General features: G+C 39.5%; 1 protein-coding gene across 3 annotated transcripts in view; it reads left to right on the top strand.

The window, feature by feature from the left end:
* Positions 1-20,377, top strand: part of rttn (rotatin) — a 58,807-nt gene that overhangs the window by 21,662 nt on the left and 16,768 nt on the right. For all 3 annotated transcript variants that reach the window (XM_073863635.1, XM_073863636.1, XM_073863634.1), the window contains exons 18-36: positions 71-245; positions 605-704; positions 1,562-1,650; positions 2,295-2,412; positions 2,989-3,085; positions 4,582-4,647; positions 4,753-4,944; positions 5,467-5,706; positions 6,873-7,017; positions 10,271-10,437; positions 12,825-13,044; positions 13,878-14,006; positions 14,353-14,463; positions 14,955-15,113; positions 16,339-16,416; positions 16,582-16,759; positions 17,182-17,270; positions 18,836-18,926; positions 19,020-19,215. In XM_073863635.1, coding sequence (XP_073719736.1) covers positions 71-245; positions 605-704; positions 1,562-1,650; positions 2,295-2,412; positions 2,989-3,085; positions 4,582-4,647; positions 4,753-4,944; positions 5,467-5,706; positions 6,873-7,017; positions 10,271-10,437; positions 12,825-13,044; positions 13,878-14,006; positions 14,353-14,463; positions 14,955-15,113; positions 16,339-16,416; positions 16,582-16,759; positions 17,182-17,270; positions 18,836-18,926; positions 19,020-19,215 — 2,640 coding nt within the window. The remainder of the gene's footprint in view (positions 1-70; positions 246-604; positions 705-1,561; positions 1,651-2,294; positions 2,413-2,988; positions 3,086-4,581; positions 4,648-4,752; positions 4,945-5,466; positions 5,707-6,872; positions 7,018-10,270; positions 10,438-12,824; positions 13,045-13,877; positions 14,007-14,352; positions 14,464-14,954; positions 15,114-16,338; positions 16,417-16,581; positions 16,760-17,181; positions 17,271-18,835; positions 18,927-19,019; positions 19,216-20,377) is intronic.

Raw genomic sequence — 20,377 nt, 5'->3', positions numbered from 1 at the left:
CCCTACTTCCCACCCATTGCTGCAGTGCATACTGTTGAATGCGCTCATTGCTTTCCTTTGGTGCTTTCAGTGTGAGGACTATTGCAGTCAAGCACCTGCTGACGCACCTGACCAGCGTTGAAGGTGCCGGGACCTCCAGACCAGCTCTGGACAGTTCTGTGCTGTCCTCTATACCAGATCTCTTCATTCTCAATAAATCTGTTGACATCAAGTTGAATAATCGAGTCGATAAGTCGATTGTGAAGGTAATTGGCCTGTTAGCGAATAACTGCTGATTTACAATGCTTTAGTTTTTTTTTAACAGATCGCTTTGAGTTTGGCAAAATACCTAGGACTATAATTTTGCTTGCATATAAATGTGCACCAGTAATGGTTTATTTCTTTTGGGGAAGAAATATAATTTAACAACAGGCTGCTCAGGACAAATAAGAATGCTTTTCCTGTTTGAAAATCACTGCAAGAGACGCTACTAAAATATTTATCTATATCTTAATTATGCTGCTGTGCTCCCAGTGCAGTTCGTTAATTTGATATACCTCTCTCTCTTTCTCTCTCTTTTTCTTTCTTTCTCCTTCTCTGTATGGACTTTTTTCTATCTGAACAGGTGGAGTCTGTAAATAAGTTGTACAATATTCTCACGTCAGAGACTGTGGATGTAGTTTTACGGAGATCTGCAGCTGAACAGCTGGCTGTTGTTCTGCAAGGTATCCATACATTAATCCATCTGTCTGTACATCCATCAATCAGTCTATGCACAGGGTTCCCACGGGTCCTTGAAATCCTTGAAAGTTTGTGAATCTTGAGAGTGCTTGAATCTATTTTATGCAAGAAAAAAAAATCTATATTATTCCATGTGTAGTGTAGGATAATATCATAAAAATTCTAGACTTTTTAAGCACACGTGCTAAACTGTTCGCTTTAAATGCTTATATCTTCTGTATGCGAGTCTTGATTCATACCAAAATGCTTTTTTGCATAGTTGTGTTTGACACATGAAAACGTCTCGGGTTACGTATGTAACTGTTGTTCCCTGAGAAGGGAACGAGATGCTGCGTCTTCCTTGCCATAGTTCCTGCGTCTCTATAATGCCGTCTTTGGCAATATTTCATATAGCGATATAATTCCTGACTCCCGCGTTACCCTGTCTTTGTCGTTAAGCCTCACCACTGGTTGAATTTTATATACACATTCAGATGCACTTACCCCTGGAGGCGTCCCCAAAGTGTCACGAGCATGAGTTCCCTCGAAAGGGAACTGTAACAATGTATCTTAAAAGGTAACATGATCTTGCTCTTACTTGAAATGTGTCCCCAAATTTAGTCCTTGAATGTGAGGGTTAGACCTGGAAAGTCCTTGAAAGGTCCTTGAATTTGAAGTTAACTAAGGTGTGGGAACCCTGTATGCATCCGTCTATAGCCATCTAGCTATCTGTCTATGCAACTATTCATCTAATAGCCACCTATGCCGTCCATGCTGCTTTCTATAAATGCGTCTTTTTGTCCATAAGCCATCCATCTATTTATTATTCATCCCTAATTTGTATGTCATTGAATTTTTATAGATCCATCAATGCATGCTGTTCTGAAGACCTTGGGTTTATCAGACAAGCTTGTATCTTTCATCTCAGAGAGCGTCTACAACAATGCAGCGGTAAATCTGGCATTTTATTATGAATGAATTCAGTTCCAGAACATCAACACAACTGAAGACTGAACATGCTGTTAGATACTAGTGTCTGTCAAGAATCAGTCAGTCCTAATTTTCTTCTTTCGTATGATCTGTACATCCCCAGGCTGAAAGCTTTGTGCCCAATTCTGCCCTGCTGCTAATGCGGCTAATTAACGCGAATTACACACAGAAATGTCCTGGCAGTTACGCCAAAAGCAGAATCTGATACTTCGCCTCCATTTGCTATGCCTAGTTAGCTGTTGCCTGCAATTATGATGTTGTTTTGGCTGTTTGTTATGACTGCTGGGCTTTGAGGCCGTCTCATGCAAGAGTTTCACTGAATGTTGTGACTGAAGCTGACTTTGTTGTTGTGACATGTTGTGACTTTTCTCTTACCGTGTGGTAAATGTGGTAACACCTTTCTAAACCACTTAACACTGCTGTTGTTTATTGCAGATGTGCTTTCACCCATGCATAACACCGTGTCAAAGTTCTTCCGGCAATTAGCAACACAACAATTTATAATTTAACATATTTCATCCAGAGCTTCTCATGCCCCAGATGAGATCTGCAGGGATCTTATGACAGTAAAAGGTGTTGCATTCAGGTTTTGTGTCATTATGCAGAGCTTGGATTGCTTGTTGGAGCCCAGCATATGCATGCTGAGAAAGCTGGTGTTTGAAGACCCCTCCCTGCGTCACAGTCTGGCTCAGCAGACATCTCTTCTCATCACATTGCTCAGAGGTATGATCTGCAATGCCCAGAAAACCACTAACAAGACATAATTTCAGCTCGGGGTAGTTATAAAGTTTAGTTTTACTATCATAGTTACTGGTTTAAAACATTCAAATGGCCAAGTTCGTAAAATACCCTTTAAGTTCTCTATGCACAAATGGCAGATATAATTTTTTAAACATGTTCCTTAAATCTTCCAGATATTTATAAGGATTTCCAACTAAGAGCTCCCTCATATGCTGTTTGTAAATGCGTTTGGTGGTTTGTCTTCATCTTGAGTGCACTAACATTATTTTTTGTGAACATTTTCTTGTTTTTCTAATTTATAATAAATGAGCTGTGCTGTTTTGCCCTTTAAAGCTTTGTTTTATGTTGCATTTCATATGTGTCCCAGGATGTGGTTCTTAAAGCTACAGTATAGCTACTGTATAGTGTATCCATTTTTCTGATATTAAAATGCTTTATTCTTGCCTATGTTAATATATAGAAATTACGCTCTTTAAAATATTTACAGTGCATGCACAAATCATGCATTTAATGAGGCATAAATATGCAATTTATTCTTTTTTATTCTTTTTTTTAAAGCTACTTTGTTAATAAAGGAAAACAAAGGTGACGTGAGCGAAGCTGCTGCATTGATATCCATTCTGCTGTTTGATGAAATAGCACGAATGGATGTTTGGTATGTTTTTGATTTTAATATTATAGTATTATAGTAACTAACCCTTAAAGGGATAGTTCGGCCAAAAGTTATATTAAACCCACGATTTACTCACCCCCAAGCTGTCCGAGATGCATATGTCCATATTTTTCAGATAAACAAATTTTCAGTTATTTTTTAACATTTTAAAATGTTTTAGATATTTCAGTTAATCAAATGTAAAGTTACAGGGTCCACGTCCTTCAAGTCCAAAAATGTGCATCCATCCTTCACAAAAGAAATCCAAACGGCTCCATGATGATAAACAAAGGCCTTCTGAGGGTAATCCACGCGGTGCTGTTGTAGAAATATCCAAATTTAAAACGTTATAACGAAAATAACTAGCTTTCAGTAGCGCCGCCATCTTAGTCGCGTCCGCATTCAAGATGAGAGCGTACGCAGTTTACGGAGGGTTCTGTGTTGCTACTCTGTGCCCCCCCACCGCATTTGTCATACGTCACTAAGAAAAGTGCATACACTACGGTAATACTCTCTCCTGAATACAGAGGAGTTTAAGATGGCGGCGTTACCGGAAGCTAGTTATTTTTAAATATGGATATTTCTTCAAACAAAACTGCGCAGATTACCCTCAGAAGGCCTTTGTTTATCACTGTGGAGCAGTTTGGATTTCTTGTGAAGGATGGATGGACATTTTTTGGACTTGAAGCAGTGGACCCTGTAACTTTACATTTGTTTAACGGAATGATCTAAAACATTTTCTAAACTGAAATTTTGTTCGTCTGAAAAATGATGGACATATGCATCTCGGGCGGCTTGGGGTGAGTAAATCATGGGTTTAAATATCATTTTTGACGAACTATCCCTTTAAAGGGAGAGTTAAGTTGATCATTTTTACTTATCCCCGTGTCATTTGAAACCACTTTCTCAAAACCCCACAATTTGAAATCCCAAAAACGTTATTTTTTTGAGTGGATGGAGCAAAACTGCTATCAAAATTGGCCAGAAACTCGCCTACAAACTACACTATGCCACCCATCTAGGATTTTTCCATTCAAGTTTGGTTTATGTTAAATCTTACAACTTTCCCCATTCAATCAACAAGGTCATTACAGCGGTAAGCCAGTAGAGAGCACTTAAAAAAAAAAATCGTTTTAATTAATACGCGTAGTAAGGACTTCATTTGGATTTTAAATGTGGTTTTCTCAATATTTAGATTTTTTTGCACTCTCAAGTTCCAGATTTTCAAATCATTATATGTCAGACAAATATTATCCTGTCCTAACAAACCATACATCAATGGAAAGCCTATTTATTTAGCTTTTGGATGATGTATAAATCTAAATTAAATATCTTACGACTGGTTTTGTTCTTCAGAATCCCAACACAGATCTGCATTGGGGTTCTGAAGAACAAAGAAAAACATTTCGGGTTCAAACGAATTATGGCAACTACAAACCTTTAATGAAACAGGAAAGCTTCGACTTGTGTTACATTTAACATCTTTATTCCTCAAACAGGACTGATAAAGCAGGCTCAGATACAGCATTGTCTCCGTTCTCACTGCCCGCCTCTGTAATACGAAGGTAAATCAAATTACAAAACATTCAAGCTGTGCATTAAAAGGTGTCAAAGACGAATGGGATATGAAATATATGTCTCATTCCTTCTCACCCTTGCTATTCTCACAGGTATAATCTGCCATTTAAAGCTCCTTCACACCATGCGGTGAGTCCCTACTGTTCGGTTCTCCCTATGTACTCAGACCTGCTGAGTCTGAAGCCGGCTTGGGAGGCACTGCAGATCACCTGGAACAGAGCTTGGCATTCTGGGATTGATGGGCTACTGGAGCATCTAAAGGGCTTTAGAAGTGATGTACCAGAGTAAGTTGAATTTACTAATGTGTATTTATGAGCTTAAGGGGGCTTTGTCTTTAAGAAATTGAATTTTGGAGTTTTTATTGATTTTTAGAGGGGTTTTTTACATTTAAATTGTATTGAGCACTGGGAGTTGTAGACAGTAAATCTGGTTTATCTTAAGAGTTTTACTTTGGCAAACTGCTGCACCACACAATTACCCTTTGGGACATATGTCTTTTTAAAAGCACTTCTGCTGCTCTTTTGTAACCAAAGATAAAATTAATACAGACCCGTTGGCTGTAAACCTGTCTGGCCCTAATTCAAGAATAATTCACCCCAAATGCAAAAAAAGTAGAATTAGTACAAAGAATAACTCACCCCAAATGCAAAAAAGTAGAATTAGTACAAAGTGTGCACATTCTCATAAGCCATACAATAGCTTTGTATAAGAAACACATTTATATAATTTATATACCCTCCTAAGGTTTCTTGTATCCTGTTGTGAACAGAATCCATACCGCTTTCTAATGATGTCTCATCCTCAAGGTTTCACAGTGATCTGGTGCTGTCCGAATCCCTGTCTGTAGTGTTACGGATAAGCAGCATCAGATCGGGTTTGCAGGACTGCATTGAGGCGGTCGAGGATGCCAGTTCACACAGTGCCGTGACCTCCGCTATGACCAGGATGCACCTGTACCTTCTGGCTGACCGATTGGCCCTCAAATCCACCACCCAGAGCAACAAAAGCATCCTGCAAACCCTTAACTGGCACGCAGCTGTGAGGAGGTACGTCTGTGTGTATATTTGGGTCTATAGATTTGTGATGCGTAATCACCAAGCATGAGTTTGATAGAGTGTGCTTGCATATCACAATCCCAAAAAATGAATGAGCTGACAGATTTCCAGACGAAAAGCGGGACACCACTTTAACCGATATCTATTTTACTAAAGATAAAGAACGCTTTAGTGCAAATTAAGCTCAATCGGCAGCAAGTACTTTGGCATTGTAAATAAATGGTTCGGTCCAATGAACATTTAAGTATACGTTGTTAAAGCTCATCCAAAATGTTGGTGTCTTTCTTTGTTCGGTTGGGAGGAAATTGTGTTTTTTGGGGAAAGCATTGCAGGATTTTTCTAATTTTGATGGACTTTGATGGACACCAACATTTAATACTTAACTCAACACTTAACAGTTTTTTTAAACGGAGTTTCAAAGGACTATAAACAATCCCAAACGAGGCATAAGGGTCTTATCTAGCAAAACGACCGTCATTCTTGACAAGAAAAACAACAAATATACACTTTTAAAGCACAACTTTTCGTTTAGATCCGGTCCAGCGCGACCTAACGCAAATGAGTGACGTAGGGAGGTCACATGTTACATATATAAAACGCACATTTGCGGACCATTGTAAACAATAAACTGACACAAAGACATTAATTAGTATCAGTTGACATACAACAATGTAGGAACAGTCCTCTTTCACCCCACTTGTAAACACTGGGGCGGAGTTTCGCGTTCGTCCACTGTGACCTCTTGACGTGATGACGTATTGCGTCTGGTCACACTAGCGCATGACGACCGCATCTGGATGAGAAGTTGTTGTTTAAAAGTGTATATTTGTTATTTTTCTTGTCAAAAATGACAATCGTTTTGCTAGATAAGACCCTTGTGCCTCGGTTGGGAGTGTTTTTAGTCCTTTGAAACTCTGTTGAAAAAAACTGTTAAGTGTTGAGTTAAGTATTAATTGTTGGTGTCTATTAAAGTCCATTAAAATGAGAAAAATCCTGCAATGTTTTCCTCAAAAAACATAATTTCTTCTCGACTGAACAAAGAAAGACATCAACATTTTGGATGACATTGTGGTGAGTAAATTATCTGGATTTTTCTTTTAAGAAAATTGAATATTCCTTTAAGCTAAGCAGATCATTTCATATATTTTAATTCATAGATTTCTCATGGTACGCCCAGCCTGCCATCAAGATGAGAGGCTATTGGTGGACATTGTGTCATTCCTCAACACCTTTTTCAAGCAGAATCAGTCTGAAGCAGACCACCAGGATCTGAAATGGCTACTAGAACTGCTTTTAAACCAGGTATTCACAAATAAACCAGAGCTGCTGTATACGTGTGTTTGTCTTTGACGACTTTACAGGCCTCGTAAAACAATAAAGAGTCTTATCTTACCTTTAATAAAATTACTGTGCCCCCCACCACACGCCTTTAATGAGCACAGTGTGGTGTATTTATTAAGAAGAGCTGAAATAAATCACACAGCAGAGAGATAGAAATACATTAATATCGTATTACTGCCGGTAACGGAGAGCCGTTTGTCAACCGTAGTTATTTCTTCGACAGTTGCTGTTTTTGTTTTTCACACCGGGATTAATAGCAGCGTTTCCTCAAAGTTTCAGCCTGCCTCACATTAATGCGTATGTATGCACACAAAGCTGCCGTGATGCTCGATGGAGAAAGCTGGATTTGATGAAATGCGGCGTGGGGGAGGCGGTGAAACGCAGAGCGAATCCACAGTCGCTGGAGTGCTTCTCAAACATCTGTGCTTTCTAAATAGAGCTCATAGTCAGAATACTGAATTGATTTATTCTGTTTAGTGCTTGCTAAGGCAAATATATTTCTCCACCCAAATTTTGAGTGTATAACTTGTCGTCCTGCTACAGACATGAATGATAGCTATGTTTGTGTGGATTATTGATGAGAAGCGAACTGAACTGGCAAAATATATCTAATACTTACATTAAAGAAGGGATCCTATAAATATTTATAGATCGTAAATGTAAAGATACTTGGAGCTGGGTTTCCGTTAGCTTGTGACAGACGGTAAGCAATCACACTCAACACCCTGACAGCATCGAAATTCTCTAGAAACCAATCAGGACACATTTACATTTATGCATTTGGCAGATCCTTTTTCCTAAACAACTTACAATGCATTCACTCTATATTTTTTATCAGTAAATGTTCTTCTTGGGAATCCATGAGCTTTGGCTGCTAATGCAATACTTTAACAAAACGAACTACAGAAACACCCTAGCAACTGGCTCTTGGTGTCCTAGCAACCAACCAGAACACCCTAGCAAACTGGTTCTTGGTTTCCTTGCAACCATCCAGGACACCCTAGCAACCCTAGCTCTTGGTGTCCTAGCAACCAAAAAGATTACTCAAGCAAATGCCTTGTTATGTGTCTCTTGGTGTCCTATCAACTACCTGGACAGCCTAGCAACCATCTGTCGGTGTCTTAGCAACCAACCAGGACACTCTAGCAACTGTCTCTTGGTGTCTAAAGCCCAAGGTATAGTCGTGCGTAAGATCTATGCTGTAGCTGCTGCTCCTTCTTCGTTTGTGGTTTACTGGCCAAGAAGAATCAGTTTTGGTTACAAACATGCATGCCTACCAAGGGGTCTGGATGTGTGTTTGCACGTCGACACGGACGACGACGCAGAACTATACATGAAAACCAATGTGTAGCCTACGCCATTGTGACTATGCTGTAGGACGAATGCACAATTATAATGAGCCCTTTAGCAACCATCTGGAACATCATAGTTACTGTCTCTTGGCGCCCTAGCAACTAACCAGTAGACCTTAGCGACTGGATCTTGGTGTCCTAGCAACCATCTCTTGGTGTACTAGCAACCAACCATGATGCCCTAGGGACTGGCTCATGGTGTCCTAGCAGCCAACCAGGACTCCATGGAAGTTGGCGCATGGTGTCCTGCAACCCACAAGATAACTAAAGCAAATGTCTCTGTGATGTTCTAACAACCCCCTATAACACCCAAACAATCATCTCTTTGGGTCCTAGCAACCAACCAGAACACCTTAGCTACTGGCTCTTGGTGTCCTAGCATCCCCCTGGAACACCCTAGCAATCATCTCTTGCTATTCTGGCAACCAACCAGGATGCCCTAGTGACTGGCTCTCAAGAACACTCTAGCAACTGGTTTGTGATGTCCTAGCAACCACTTGGAACACCCTAGCAACCGTCTCTTGGTGTACTAGCAACCAACCATAATGCCCTAGTGACTGGCTCTTGGTGTCCTAGCAACAAGATTACTTTCTAAACAAATGTCTCATGATATTCTAACAACCCAATATAACACTCCAAAAATCTTCTTTTGGGGTCCTAGCAACCAAACCAGAACACTTTAGCTTCTGGTTCTTGGTGTTTTAGCATCCACCTGAAACACCCTAGCAACCATCTCTTGGTATTCTGGCAACCAACCAGGATGCCCTAGTGACTGGCTCTCAAGAACACTCTAGCAACTGGTTTGTGATGTCCTACTGTAGCAACCACCTGGAACACCCTAGCAACCGTCTCTTGGTGTACTAGCAACCAACCATGATGCCCTGGTGACTGGCTCATGGTGTCCTAGCAACTGGCTCATGGTGTCCTAGAAACTAACAAGATTACTTGTCTTATGATATTCTAACAACCCCATATAACACCCTAAAAATCATCTCCTGGGGTCCCAGCAACCAAACCAATACACTTTAGCTACAGGCTCTTGGTGTCCTAGCATCCACCTGGAACACCCTAGCAACCATATATTGGTATTCTGGCAACCAACCAGGATGACCTAAGCCGTTTCTCAATATGCGTTCTTGTCTGTACTTGCGTTCTTGTGGACTTGTGAAACGTCATCAGTCGCGGCCCAAGTACTGTTCCAATTCAAAGTTCGCATCAAGCCCAAGTTCACATAAAATCCCCGGATGTGTTCTTGATCCGCCCATTTTATCGAGGATGCATCAGAGGAGACTTGTGTGGACTTATGACAACAAAGTTTCCCAGAATGCATTTCGCGTCAGAAGTTCGTTCTTTCGAGTCTGAACTTGCAAGTCCGAACTAGGAAGGACGCAAGTCCGAACTTGGCGTACTTGGTATTGAGAAACGGCTCTAGTGACTGGCTCTCAAGAACACCCTAGCGACTGGCTTGTGATATCCTAGCATCTATCTGGAACACCCTAGCAATCATCTCTTGGTATTCTAGAAACAACCAGGATGCACTAGTGACTGGCTCTTGGTGTCCTAACGACCAAACAGGACGCCATAGCAACTGGCTCTTGGTGTCTTAGCAGCCAACCAGAACTCCTTGGCAAATGGTTATTGGTGTCCACTTTCAGATAACCACTTTTGCAACCACATTTGGTAGTTAGACAAATTCTGTATGGCCAGATATCACTCTTTATCTTCAAAAAAGTATATTTTTTCTGCTGTGGGGATTTGTAGGTAAGTCTATAAAGGTTTGCTATTGCTGGTGTGTCTAGAGGCACTGGGCAGCTGTAATTGACAGATCCGATTGTTAAGTAACCATGCATGTTTGTGTGTAGGAGTCACACACCCTATTGAACCTGTTGCTGAGTGGTGAACCGCAAACAAACACACAGATCCAGGGGGAGGCAGATGAGCTCCAGGCCCACCTCAGTCACCGGCTACAAAGAGAACTGACAGGGCTCTTCAACACTCTGCTTCTACGACTGACACACACTTCTGACAGGTAACACACACACACACATAGTGAGTATGCGACACAAACACAGAACAGTGACTCACAAACCCGTCACACGCACACAGTGACTCACTGACTTATTTATTGACAAAATCACACTTGCTCTATCTTTAGAGCCCCCACACACACACAATGTGCCACCTGATTACTGCCTTGGCTTTGTTTCCTGTTCGGAGATTATAAAATTTAAAGTTTTCATCCAACAGCATGCTGGAAGATATATTTAATAGTTATTTATATGGAAAGTTTGGAAAGAAAAAGAGTGCGAGTCTCGGGTATGAGCACCAAAGCTCATGTCTTGAGTGTTAATCACTGTCTTTCTATTGATTAAAGGTATGAAATGACTTTAATGTGTTTTATTTTAAGCAGGGTGATGGGTATTGAGACTGCTGTGCTTTTTAATTAAATCTGAAACCAATAAGCTGTAGTTGCTATTGAGTTCAGTGTGCACCTGTGGTTAATGAGGGTGTGAAAACACCCAACAACATCTGTTTGCTCCTCAAAACAAACTCGCTGAGACCATTTAGGCAGACAAGACAAATTTGTATTTCCTAAAATACTCTCTCTCTCATGCTTTATATGCATAACGGTTTTACTACCCTCATAGGGAGACTTGTACCTCTACCTGCCATCAGGGGAAACATACAAATCTAATGATGCTTTTAATTTCATTTTGTTATTTATGGAGTAACTCCTCGAGGATCTGTAAATCGAAAACTCCCACTGTGTAATGCAAATCTGATGTACCAAGACATTTTCCTGCATACATTTTCGTTTTATAAGCTGGCAGCTGAAATCAAAGGTATCGTTCAGTCAGGGTGCTTGCTTGTTATAGCTTTTTGATGTTATGGTTAATTTAGTTCGGTATGTTTCATAACACAAGCAATATTTTAAAACACAGCATGAATTTCTTTGCAGTCGACAGTAATGTTTAGAAATGTGAGTATCATGACTTACAGTGGAGTTAATTTAAAGAAAATTAGTATATTACCACACAGCTTTTCTGATTTGTTTGTGCTGTTGGGGTTATAGTTAACCCAAAATGTGTCTCTTACTTTAATCCAACAAGTTCCCAGATGCAAGCCCAGGTCTTCAAGCACTAAAGTACACCACACCAACTTTTGCAGAAATTATTGACATGGTTCTCACAGGACATGGAATTCCAGACATTTTATATATTTTTTTCCAAGTCATGAAATTTTAGGGATTTGTTTGTCGCTTTAAATTTTAGTTAGCATTTATCAATGTAATCTGCTTGTTAAAGGGACACTCCACTTTTTTTGAAAATGGGCTTATTTTCCAGCTCCCCTGGAGTTAAACATTTGATTTTTGCCGTTTTGGAGTCCATTCAGTTGATCTCCGGGTCTGGCGCTAACACTTTTGGCATGGCTTGGCATAATGCATTGAATCTGATTAAACCATTAGCATCACGCTAAAAAATAACCAAAAAGTTTCAATATTTTTCCTATTTAAAACTTGACTCTTCTGTATTTACATCGTGTACTAAGACTGACAGATTAAAAGTTGCGATATTCTAGACCAAAATGGCTAGGATTATTCTCTCATTCTGGCTTAATAGTCAAGGACTTTGCTGCCGTGGCATGGCTGCGGCAGGTGCAATGATGGTGCGCAGCCCCTGAAAATAATCCCCTTGGTAACTTTTAATAGCAGGGGACTATTTTCGGACACTGCGTAGTATCGTTGCGCCTCCTGCAGCCATGTTACGGCAGCAAAGTCCTTGATTATTACGCCAGAATGAGAGTATAGTTCCTAACCATATTGGTCTAGAAAATCATAACTTTTAATTTTCTGTCAGTTTTAGTACACGATGTAACTACAGAAGAATCGAGTTTTAAATATCGAAATATCGAAACTCTTTTGTTATTTTTTAGGCGCGATGCTAATGGTCTAATCCGATTCAATAGATTATGCTAAGCTATGCTAAAAGTGGTAGCGCCAGACCCAAAGATCGACTGAATGGATTCCAAAACGGTTAAAATTAAATGTTTAACTCTAGGAGAGCTGGAAAATGAGCATATTTTCAAAAAAGTGGAGTGTCCCTTTAAGTTGTAACGTAAGGAATGCAGTTTTTGGTTCCAAGCCTCCACTGATTTCATGTGAGACTACAATCTAAACAGCTGTTTATTGACCTTGTTTATTCATTTCAGACATTTAAGCTACATTTTTTATAAACTCGCGGTGTACAAAGGTCATGAAATTTCTACTTTTTTAGTCAGTGAAAGTCTGGGATTTTGACATTTGGCTTAGAGTAGGAACCCTGTATTTAATATGATTCCTAATAGTGGTGCTTCATTAATATTTTTAATGTGGTTCACATTTTATTCCTCTCTCCTTCATTTATGTCTGTTTTCCAGGATGTGTGAGGTTCTGTCCGGGCCGTTTGCCTCTGAGCTGTCTGTGCGTCTTCTGCAGTGCCTGCGTTTGTCTGACGCTCCACGCTTTTACGGCCTGCCCTCTCTGGAGCGCACACTCAGGACCATGGCCAATGTGACGGCCCTGCCCGGCTGGAGCGCTCACACACCGGACGAGGAACCGCACACTCTCTGCTTTAAGTACCTCAGTGGACTCTTGGAAGTAAATAAATATACATACAAGTGCACTATCAGCTTTAAGTACCTCATTCAGCTGGCTTAGGGGGCATTAGTGGTGGGCGATAAATCGCCTGGAGCGGCATTTACTACACAGAGCCGTATTTCACCAAAAAGCTAGGCAAAATCGCATACATTATCGGAGGCAATTTGTCCACGATTATGAAATCATCTCGGCCAAATACGGCTCTGTGTAGTAAATTCCACTCCATTTGAAAGCAGGAGATGGCAATTTACTACTAATCACGGAACCGGCTTTACTGATGCATGAGAATGGCAGGTGATTTATCGCCCACCCCTAGGGGGCACGCACACCAAGATGTTTACACCAGCGGACGGCTTATGTTTTCAATTGTTTCCAATAGAAGTGGTACACTTTTCAAAAACTTTGAATTTTTTTCAACTTTGGGCGTAACACTCAGCTCGTCAATGTCACTTTTCACTCGGCCGTCCAATCAAAGTGGAGGAGAGGTGGGGCAAATATCACAACAACCAACCGGCGCATCGTTCTACGACTTTTTGGTGTACCGACCCCCTTAGCCATGTGCTGCTCTAAGCCAGGGAGAAAACCTTAAACACACAATTCAAGATTTTGCCAAATATTTACTACATGCTAACCAGCTCCAGTCTCCAGTTACTTTTGCATCCATATCCCTCTGTAACCCAATTACATGTCATCATAACTCAAAATTCCACTTTAGTAAAGCTAAAAGAGAGTGACATCCTGTTAGATTATTTAAAAACAGAAGTTGGAAGTTGTTGTGAAACTGGCTTTACTTTGCTTATTATGATGATGTCTTGTTTAACTCTTCTGCACAGGTCGTCTCCTCATTCTACATAGATTTGGGAGGAAACTCAATGTCCTTCATGGGCAAAGGAGTGACAAAGAATGCAGTTATCTGCCTGCTTCACCTGTCACATGAGATGATGAAGGAAAGTAAAAATGAGGTCAGAACTGCCATCATTTGTATTTTAGAAATAAGTTGGGGTCGTCTTATATGGGTTTTTAAATTTTTTTGCGATTGTATCTGGAAAATTGGGTAATTGATGCCCAATAAACTGATGTTGATTGTATTCTGGAAATTTTGTCAAAAAATTAGTTAAAACTAACACAAGAGGGTGCTGACACATTTGTTAATTGTGGATACTGATAATAAGTACATTTTTATCATATAATATAAGTCAATTACTCGAAACAAGCTTATAACTGATTTAATAGGTCTACTCTCAAATAAATAAGTTTAAATCAATAAAATGATTTTTTTAATATATAAAGTTTGTGTGTGTGTTAAAGGACTGGATATCTTTGTGGTCTCTGGGGCGTGAACAAAGTTCTGATGAACAAGGCGCCGCCCAGCTCGGCCTGGCCTGGTTAATTCCTCTGTGGGTTGACCGTGACCCTGAGGTAAGTCTTACAAATATTAAATACTTTTTTAATTACTAATACTAATTACTAATATATACTTTTAATCCAAATAGTGGGCACAGGCTTATTTTAGGCTGATAAACACAGAACCCATTTAATTTTTTACATATTGTTCATGTCTGTGAACAAAGCCAAAGAGTTCTTAAAATGTTATGTCAAAATTTTTTTTATTTATGGCTTATGAAAATCTTATATGGTCACAAAGTTACTACTTGCTAAAATCTTTAAGACAGAAGTCTTGGTTTTTAAGTGTCCATGGTTTACCATTCTTCCATGAATTAATAACATTCATACTGTAGCATCAAATGGTTTTCCCAAGCACTCGTGCATGTCCTCCCTTTAGCTTAGCAGATGCAGAGCATTGAAAATAATGGCCACGATGATCACAGATCCGTGTGCCAAAGAGCCAATGGCAGTTAGCACTGCCAAGCACATGTGTTGGGTCTAAGTGAGTGTTTGTGTGTATTCAGGTCCGCTGTGCCAGTCTGGCTGTGGGTGCGGCTCTGAGTTCACTGGAGAAAGGGTGCGTGGCGCTGTCAGCGAGTTGCCAGAATATCTCAGGAGGCCTCTGGGCGACTGTGCTCAACATTCTGCTGGACAGACAGGAGTGCAGTATGGTGCGGCGAGAGGTGAGTACAGAAATCACGTCTGGATAGGGAGATTTTTTACGTTTTTGATGGTTTGTGACAACCACACCGACATTTGTTGCGGCTTAATCTCATGCAGATACCCTGCCACTTTATGTATCTTCTGTGTTCTTTAGATGTATACAGATTTAGAACAACATGAGAATGAGAAAACGATGACAGAATTTTCATTTTTCTGTGAACTATCCCTTTAGGTCAGTGGTTCTCAAACTGAAAACTAAAATGTCATAAAACTGGGGCCCCCCGCGGGCCCCAGTTTTATGACATTTTATAAAATACATTAATTTATCATGAATTCTGTGTAGTTACACCTAAAAAATAAGGCTACTAACCAACAGCACTACTTTGTATAGTTTAAAATGTTTTGTTTAATTAAAATTTTTAGTTTTAAAACTGGTTTTGTCATAAATTTTCTTTGGGGGGCCGCGATGGAATGTGCCGTACACAAGTGGGGCCGCATGCTGAAAAAGTTTGAGAACCACTGCTTTAGGTTGTCTGTAAACTAGCATTTTTAAGATATAATCATTCAGAACTTACAGTCTTGTACTTATGCTAATACTCATAAATGATATTTATGACATTGCAAAGGGGGAGGAGCCACTTAATATGCCCCATCCTAACTTCCTCTTTCAGTGGAAATTAAAACGACGCATTGAACAAAACTTCTGAGTGTTTTTTACAAACAAGTAACTTTTTTTAGTAATTTACACAAAAGTGGCCTGTGACACTAAAATATCAAAGTTTCTTTGAATAAACATTACATTTTAATAAACAAAAAATGTAAATAAAAAATAGCAAAATAAATAAAATTAAAATGTTAACTACGCTACATCTTCAAGTGCAAACAGCACACTAGCAGGTAGAGGGTGCACAGCATATTCGTCATAATATATTTTCTGCTTTGCTCAATTTTAATCCGTCCATAAAATATTGAAAAAAGATTTATTTTTATTAAAAAGAATGTATTTTTAATGTCATTTTGAGTTACTATTAAATTATTACAGAATACCAGCACATATTTGCTGTACTGTTCGCTCTATTCCTTGTGCATTTTTCACAGAAATTAAATAAAAATATTTTCTTTTTCGCTTTAAAAAGTTTGCCACAAGCTCTCTTTAATCCCTCAGAGAATTCACTCAGCATGCATTTCCATTCATTTGCAACAAGATGGCAGTATTGCCGACTTTAATGTTTCTCCTCCCAACAGGCGGCATTTATTTTGCAAAACCTTCTTGTGATGCCAATGCCGGCTAATGCAGAAGAGGCCAAAGACTGTGCCTGGCAGGTATGTTTACAGAAGAACAGACTGAATCTTCAGCAGTAAACATCGTAAAAACTGATTAGACATAACAAATCTGTCTGTGTTGATTTCTGCTGATTATGGTTTTCAAAGTTTTAATTTTCCATTTCTTTACTTCTTTTGTTCTTTTTCTCCTCCTGTATTATTCAGAGTCCCTGTGTGCACGATGAGGATTCAGGTCTGTGTCTGGTTGGGCTTCCTGCGCTGCAGGCACTGCTGTACCACTGCCAGTTTTTTGAGACCGTGGGCCAGATGGTGAAGAACTGTTACACGGGCCGACATGCCTTCACCCTCGGCCCTCCTCCCCTGCCTGTCAATGTCACCCATGGTACTGTGTCCACATGAGTAAAGCCTGCTATTAGTGGACGTCTGAATTGCTGACCCCCATATGTTTCTACAAATTATCAATGTTTATTCTGTATTAATACCATATGTGACCCTGTCTATGACATCCAGGCTAAAGTCTCATACTCTAATGATGAGATTAGGAGCATCAGAGTTTGATTTCACATTGATGTCAATCTTTGATATGACCTTATTCAGTCAATATTAAAGATACCAAGGTTATATTTTCACAATTTTATTTTTATTTTATAAGGAAAACAGTACATCACAAAAAAAGACACCAGATTGGTTTTCAGATTGGGTCACATTTTAGATGATTAGTAAACTTTTAGTAAATTGTTAGTGCCATTAGTTAATCCAGTATGTGTTTACTTGGTAAGTACTGATTTGTAAATGTTTTTGTAGAGACGTATCTGAATGATTCTTTGAAGAACTGGAGACCTTCCATCAACCAGAATCAGGTCTCGGGATCCATCTCCACTTCCAGCACTCTGGTTAGTACATATGAATTTTTTGTAGACCACTCTCTGTGTTTTAAAGGTGCAGTGTGTAAATTTTAGCGGTATCTAGTGGTGAGGTTGCGAATTGCAACCAACGGCTCAGTCCACTGCTCACCCCTCGCTTTTGAAACGCATAGAGAAGCTACGGTAGCCGCCACCAGAAAAACATGTTATCATCGAAGACAACTTAGTAAAAAAGTTTGTCCCTTAAGGGCTTCTGTAGAAACATGGTGTCACAAAATGGCGACTTCCACGTAAGGGGACCCTCGGTGTATGTAGATAAAACGTCTCATTCTAAGGTAATAAAAACATAACGTTAGAGGCATTGTGCACGATCTCTAAAAGCCAATGTTGACATTTGAAAATCACTTAAACATGCCCCTAGCCCAGTGCTTCTCAGATAGTGGGGCGGGACCCCCAGGGGGGGCTCGAAGCGACACCAGGGGGGGCGTGCGAGACCCTGGGGAAAATACTTTTTCAGGAAGTGATTTTTTTGCACCGTCACTTAAAGACATTACACCCCAAACATGCTGATAAGCCGCTTGAGTTTTTATTATTATTTATTGATTATATTTAATTTAATTTTTCAGTATCAAATGGTCAAAAAATATACTGTAAATAAGGATTGATTTTTTTATTTCAGGCAAATTGATGCATTTTAAGTCTTTTCTTTTACAGACTAAAAAACAAGTTATTTTTTGTTGTAAGTTGATTGATATTTCTTTTTTTGTGTTTTCTTTAATGTTAATAAGGATACAATGCTTTGCTGATGTGTCATTTTATAGACAAATTATACTATTTACAGTCGCGGCAGAGAGTTGGGGGGGGCGCGAAATGTTTACTTCTTCCTAGGGGGGACGTGACAGAAAATAATTGAGAAGCACTGCCCTAGCCCAATAGAATCTGGACCTTCTTTTGATAGACCCGCCTCACACATACGCCACCCAGACAACGAGGTCGATTAGTAGACACGCTCCTTACTGCTGATTGGCTACAAGTGTGTTTTGGTAGTCGGCCCTCCCTTTTACAAAGTGTTTTTCAATAATCGTACACCCACCTTTAAATAAGTCTTCATAACACACAAAGAGACAACGTTATTGGAAAACGGAGCCATGATTATAAATGTAACAGGTTTTATGAGGTTTTAAGTAGCTCCACTTACCACTTAGGCTCGCACTTGTCAAATGTGTTTGTATGAGCGAGAACCACTCATTTGTTGTATACACCAACAATAGCATTATTGTTGTTGTTCATGCAGACATTTGTTTGTTAAATTAGAGCTACACATCTTTTAACAGCGGTTCAATTTAGACATTCAGTCTTTATGTATCACTGTACTCAATTTGAACATAACACCAAAAGATTTTACTTTATTTGCAGATATAGGAGTGAACCTATTGTACTTCAATTCTTTAGTAACCAATCAATATTCATTCATTTGTAAATGCCTAATAAGTAAACAATGAACCTCTCGCAGCTTGTGCTTCATGCACATGACCTTGGGGGGCTATTCCAGTCTTCATTATCATTGTTATCATGTCTGTTTTTTTGTGTTTCAGATTGCATCAGGTAGCTCAAGCAGGTCACATTCTCCAGCCCCAACCTCCTGTGTCATCCAAGATACTTCAGCCAACAGACTTACTGCTCAGGGTATGAATGCTGCGAATCTTCCAGGAATCTTTCCATGTTTGATTGATTATTCAGTGATTTGAGTCTTTCTGCTGTGCTTTCGTTGTGATACAGGTCAAAGTGACATGGACAGCTCGGACTCTGCCCTCACTCAAGACTCCCACCCAGGGGGGAGGTCTGAGCCTGTTGCTATAGTAACCCCTCACTTGTTGCTAGCGGTGTGTGGTCTGCTTGACAACCTAGTGGCTGTGCTTCCTGAGTTTAGTCTATCTGCTCTCAAACAAAACCAAATACTGGAAGGAATGGCCAGGTTAGAAACACACAGACGTTTCATATTTCAACATTCTGTCATTATTGTATACCGTTTAAGGCATTAGATTGATATTTTGAATCGTTTTTAAACTTGGGTTATCTTTTCTTAAAGAAGCAGTACACCCAAAATGATTTCTTTGTGTGGAACATAATTGGAGAAATGTCTTATAATCTAATGATGAGATTAAAGGAAACACCACAGTTTTTAATATTTTACTATGTTCTTACCTCAACTTAGACAATTGATTACATCCCTATCTTTTTTTAATGCGTGCACTAAATCTTTGTACAGCACATTGTGAATGTGTTAGCATTTAGCCTAGCCCCATTCATTCCTTAGGATCCAAACAGGGATGAATTTAGAAGCCACCAAACACTTCAATGTTTTCCCTATTTAAAAACTGTTACATGAGTAGTTACGAGTAAGCATTATTGCACAAAACAAAACGTGGCTTCTAAGGTTATCCCTGTTTGGATCCTAAGGAATGAATGGGGTTAGGCTAAATGCTAACACATTCACGACGCACTGTACAAAGATTAGGTGCACGCATTAAATAAAGATAGGTATGTATTAATTCATCTAATTGAGGAAAGAACATAGTAAAATATTGAAAAAGGGTGGTGTTTTCCTTTAAGAGCATCAAGATTTGATTGATATTTCATTCACATTGATTTAATCTTTGCCTTAGTCAATATTAAAGATATCAAGGTTATATTTTCACAGAATGTTGTTACATTTTGTAGGATGATTTTATGTAGAAAACAGTAAATCACTAAAAACAAATAACTTCAAATGGGTTTTCACGGCAAGCTCACAAATCTGGCCACTCTTTTACATGCAATTACAATGGGGACTGAGACCTTTAATATTTAAAAAGTGCACCATAGGTGTTACATATGTGACCCTGGACAACAAAAGCAGTTATGAAAGCTGTTGATTGAGGCTCTGCTTACACGTACATGGTTATTTTTAAAAACTGAGAGATTTACCTTCGTTTGTGCCCCTCGTTTACACGCAAACGGAGAACTCGCCTCTGAAACCGATTGTTTCTAAAAACTCCGGCCAGACCGAAGATCTTGAAAATCTTCGGTTGCACGGTTGCATGTAAAGTGAGACAAACGGATGTTTAAGCAGGCAACGTCACAGAGTATGCGCCAGA

Source organism: Misgurnus anguillicaudatus, chromosome 25, assembly GCF_027580225.2.
Source record: "Misgurnus anguillicaudatus chromosome 25, ASM2758022v2, whole genome shotgun sequence".
NCBI classification, from domain to species: Eukaryota; Metazoa; Chordata; class Actinopteri; order Cypriniformes; family Cobitidae; genus Misgurnus; species Misgurnus anguillicaudatus.
Note: the sequence above shows the minus strand (reverse complement) of the source record. Positions and strands in the feature narration are given on the sequence as shown.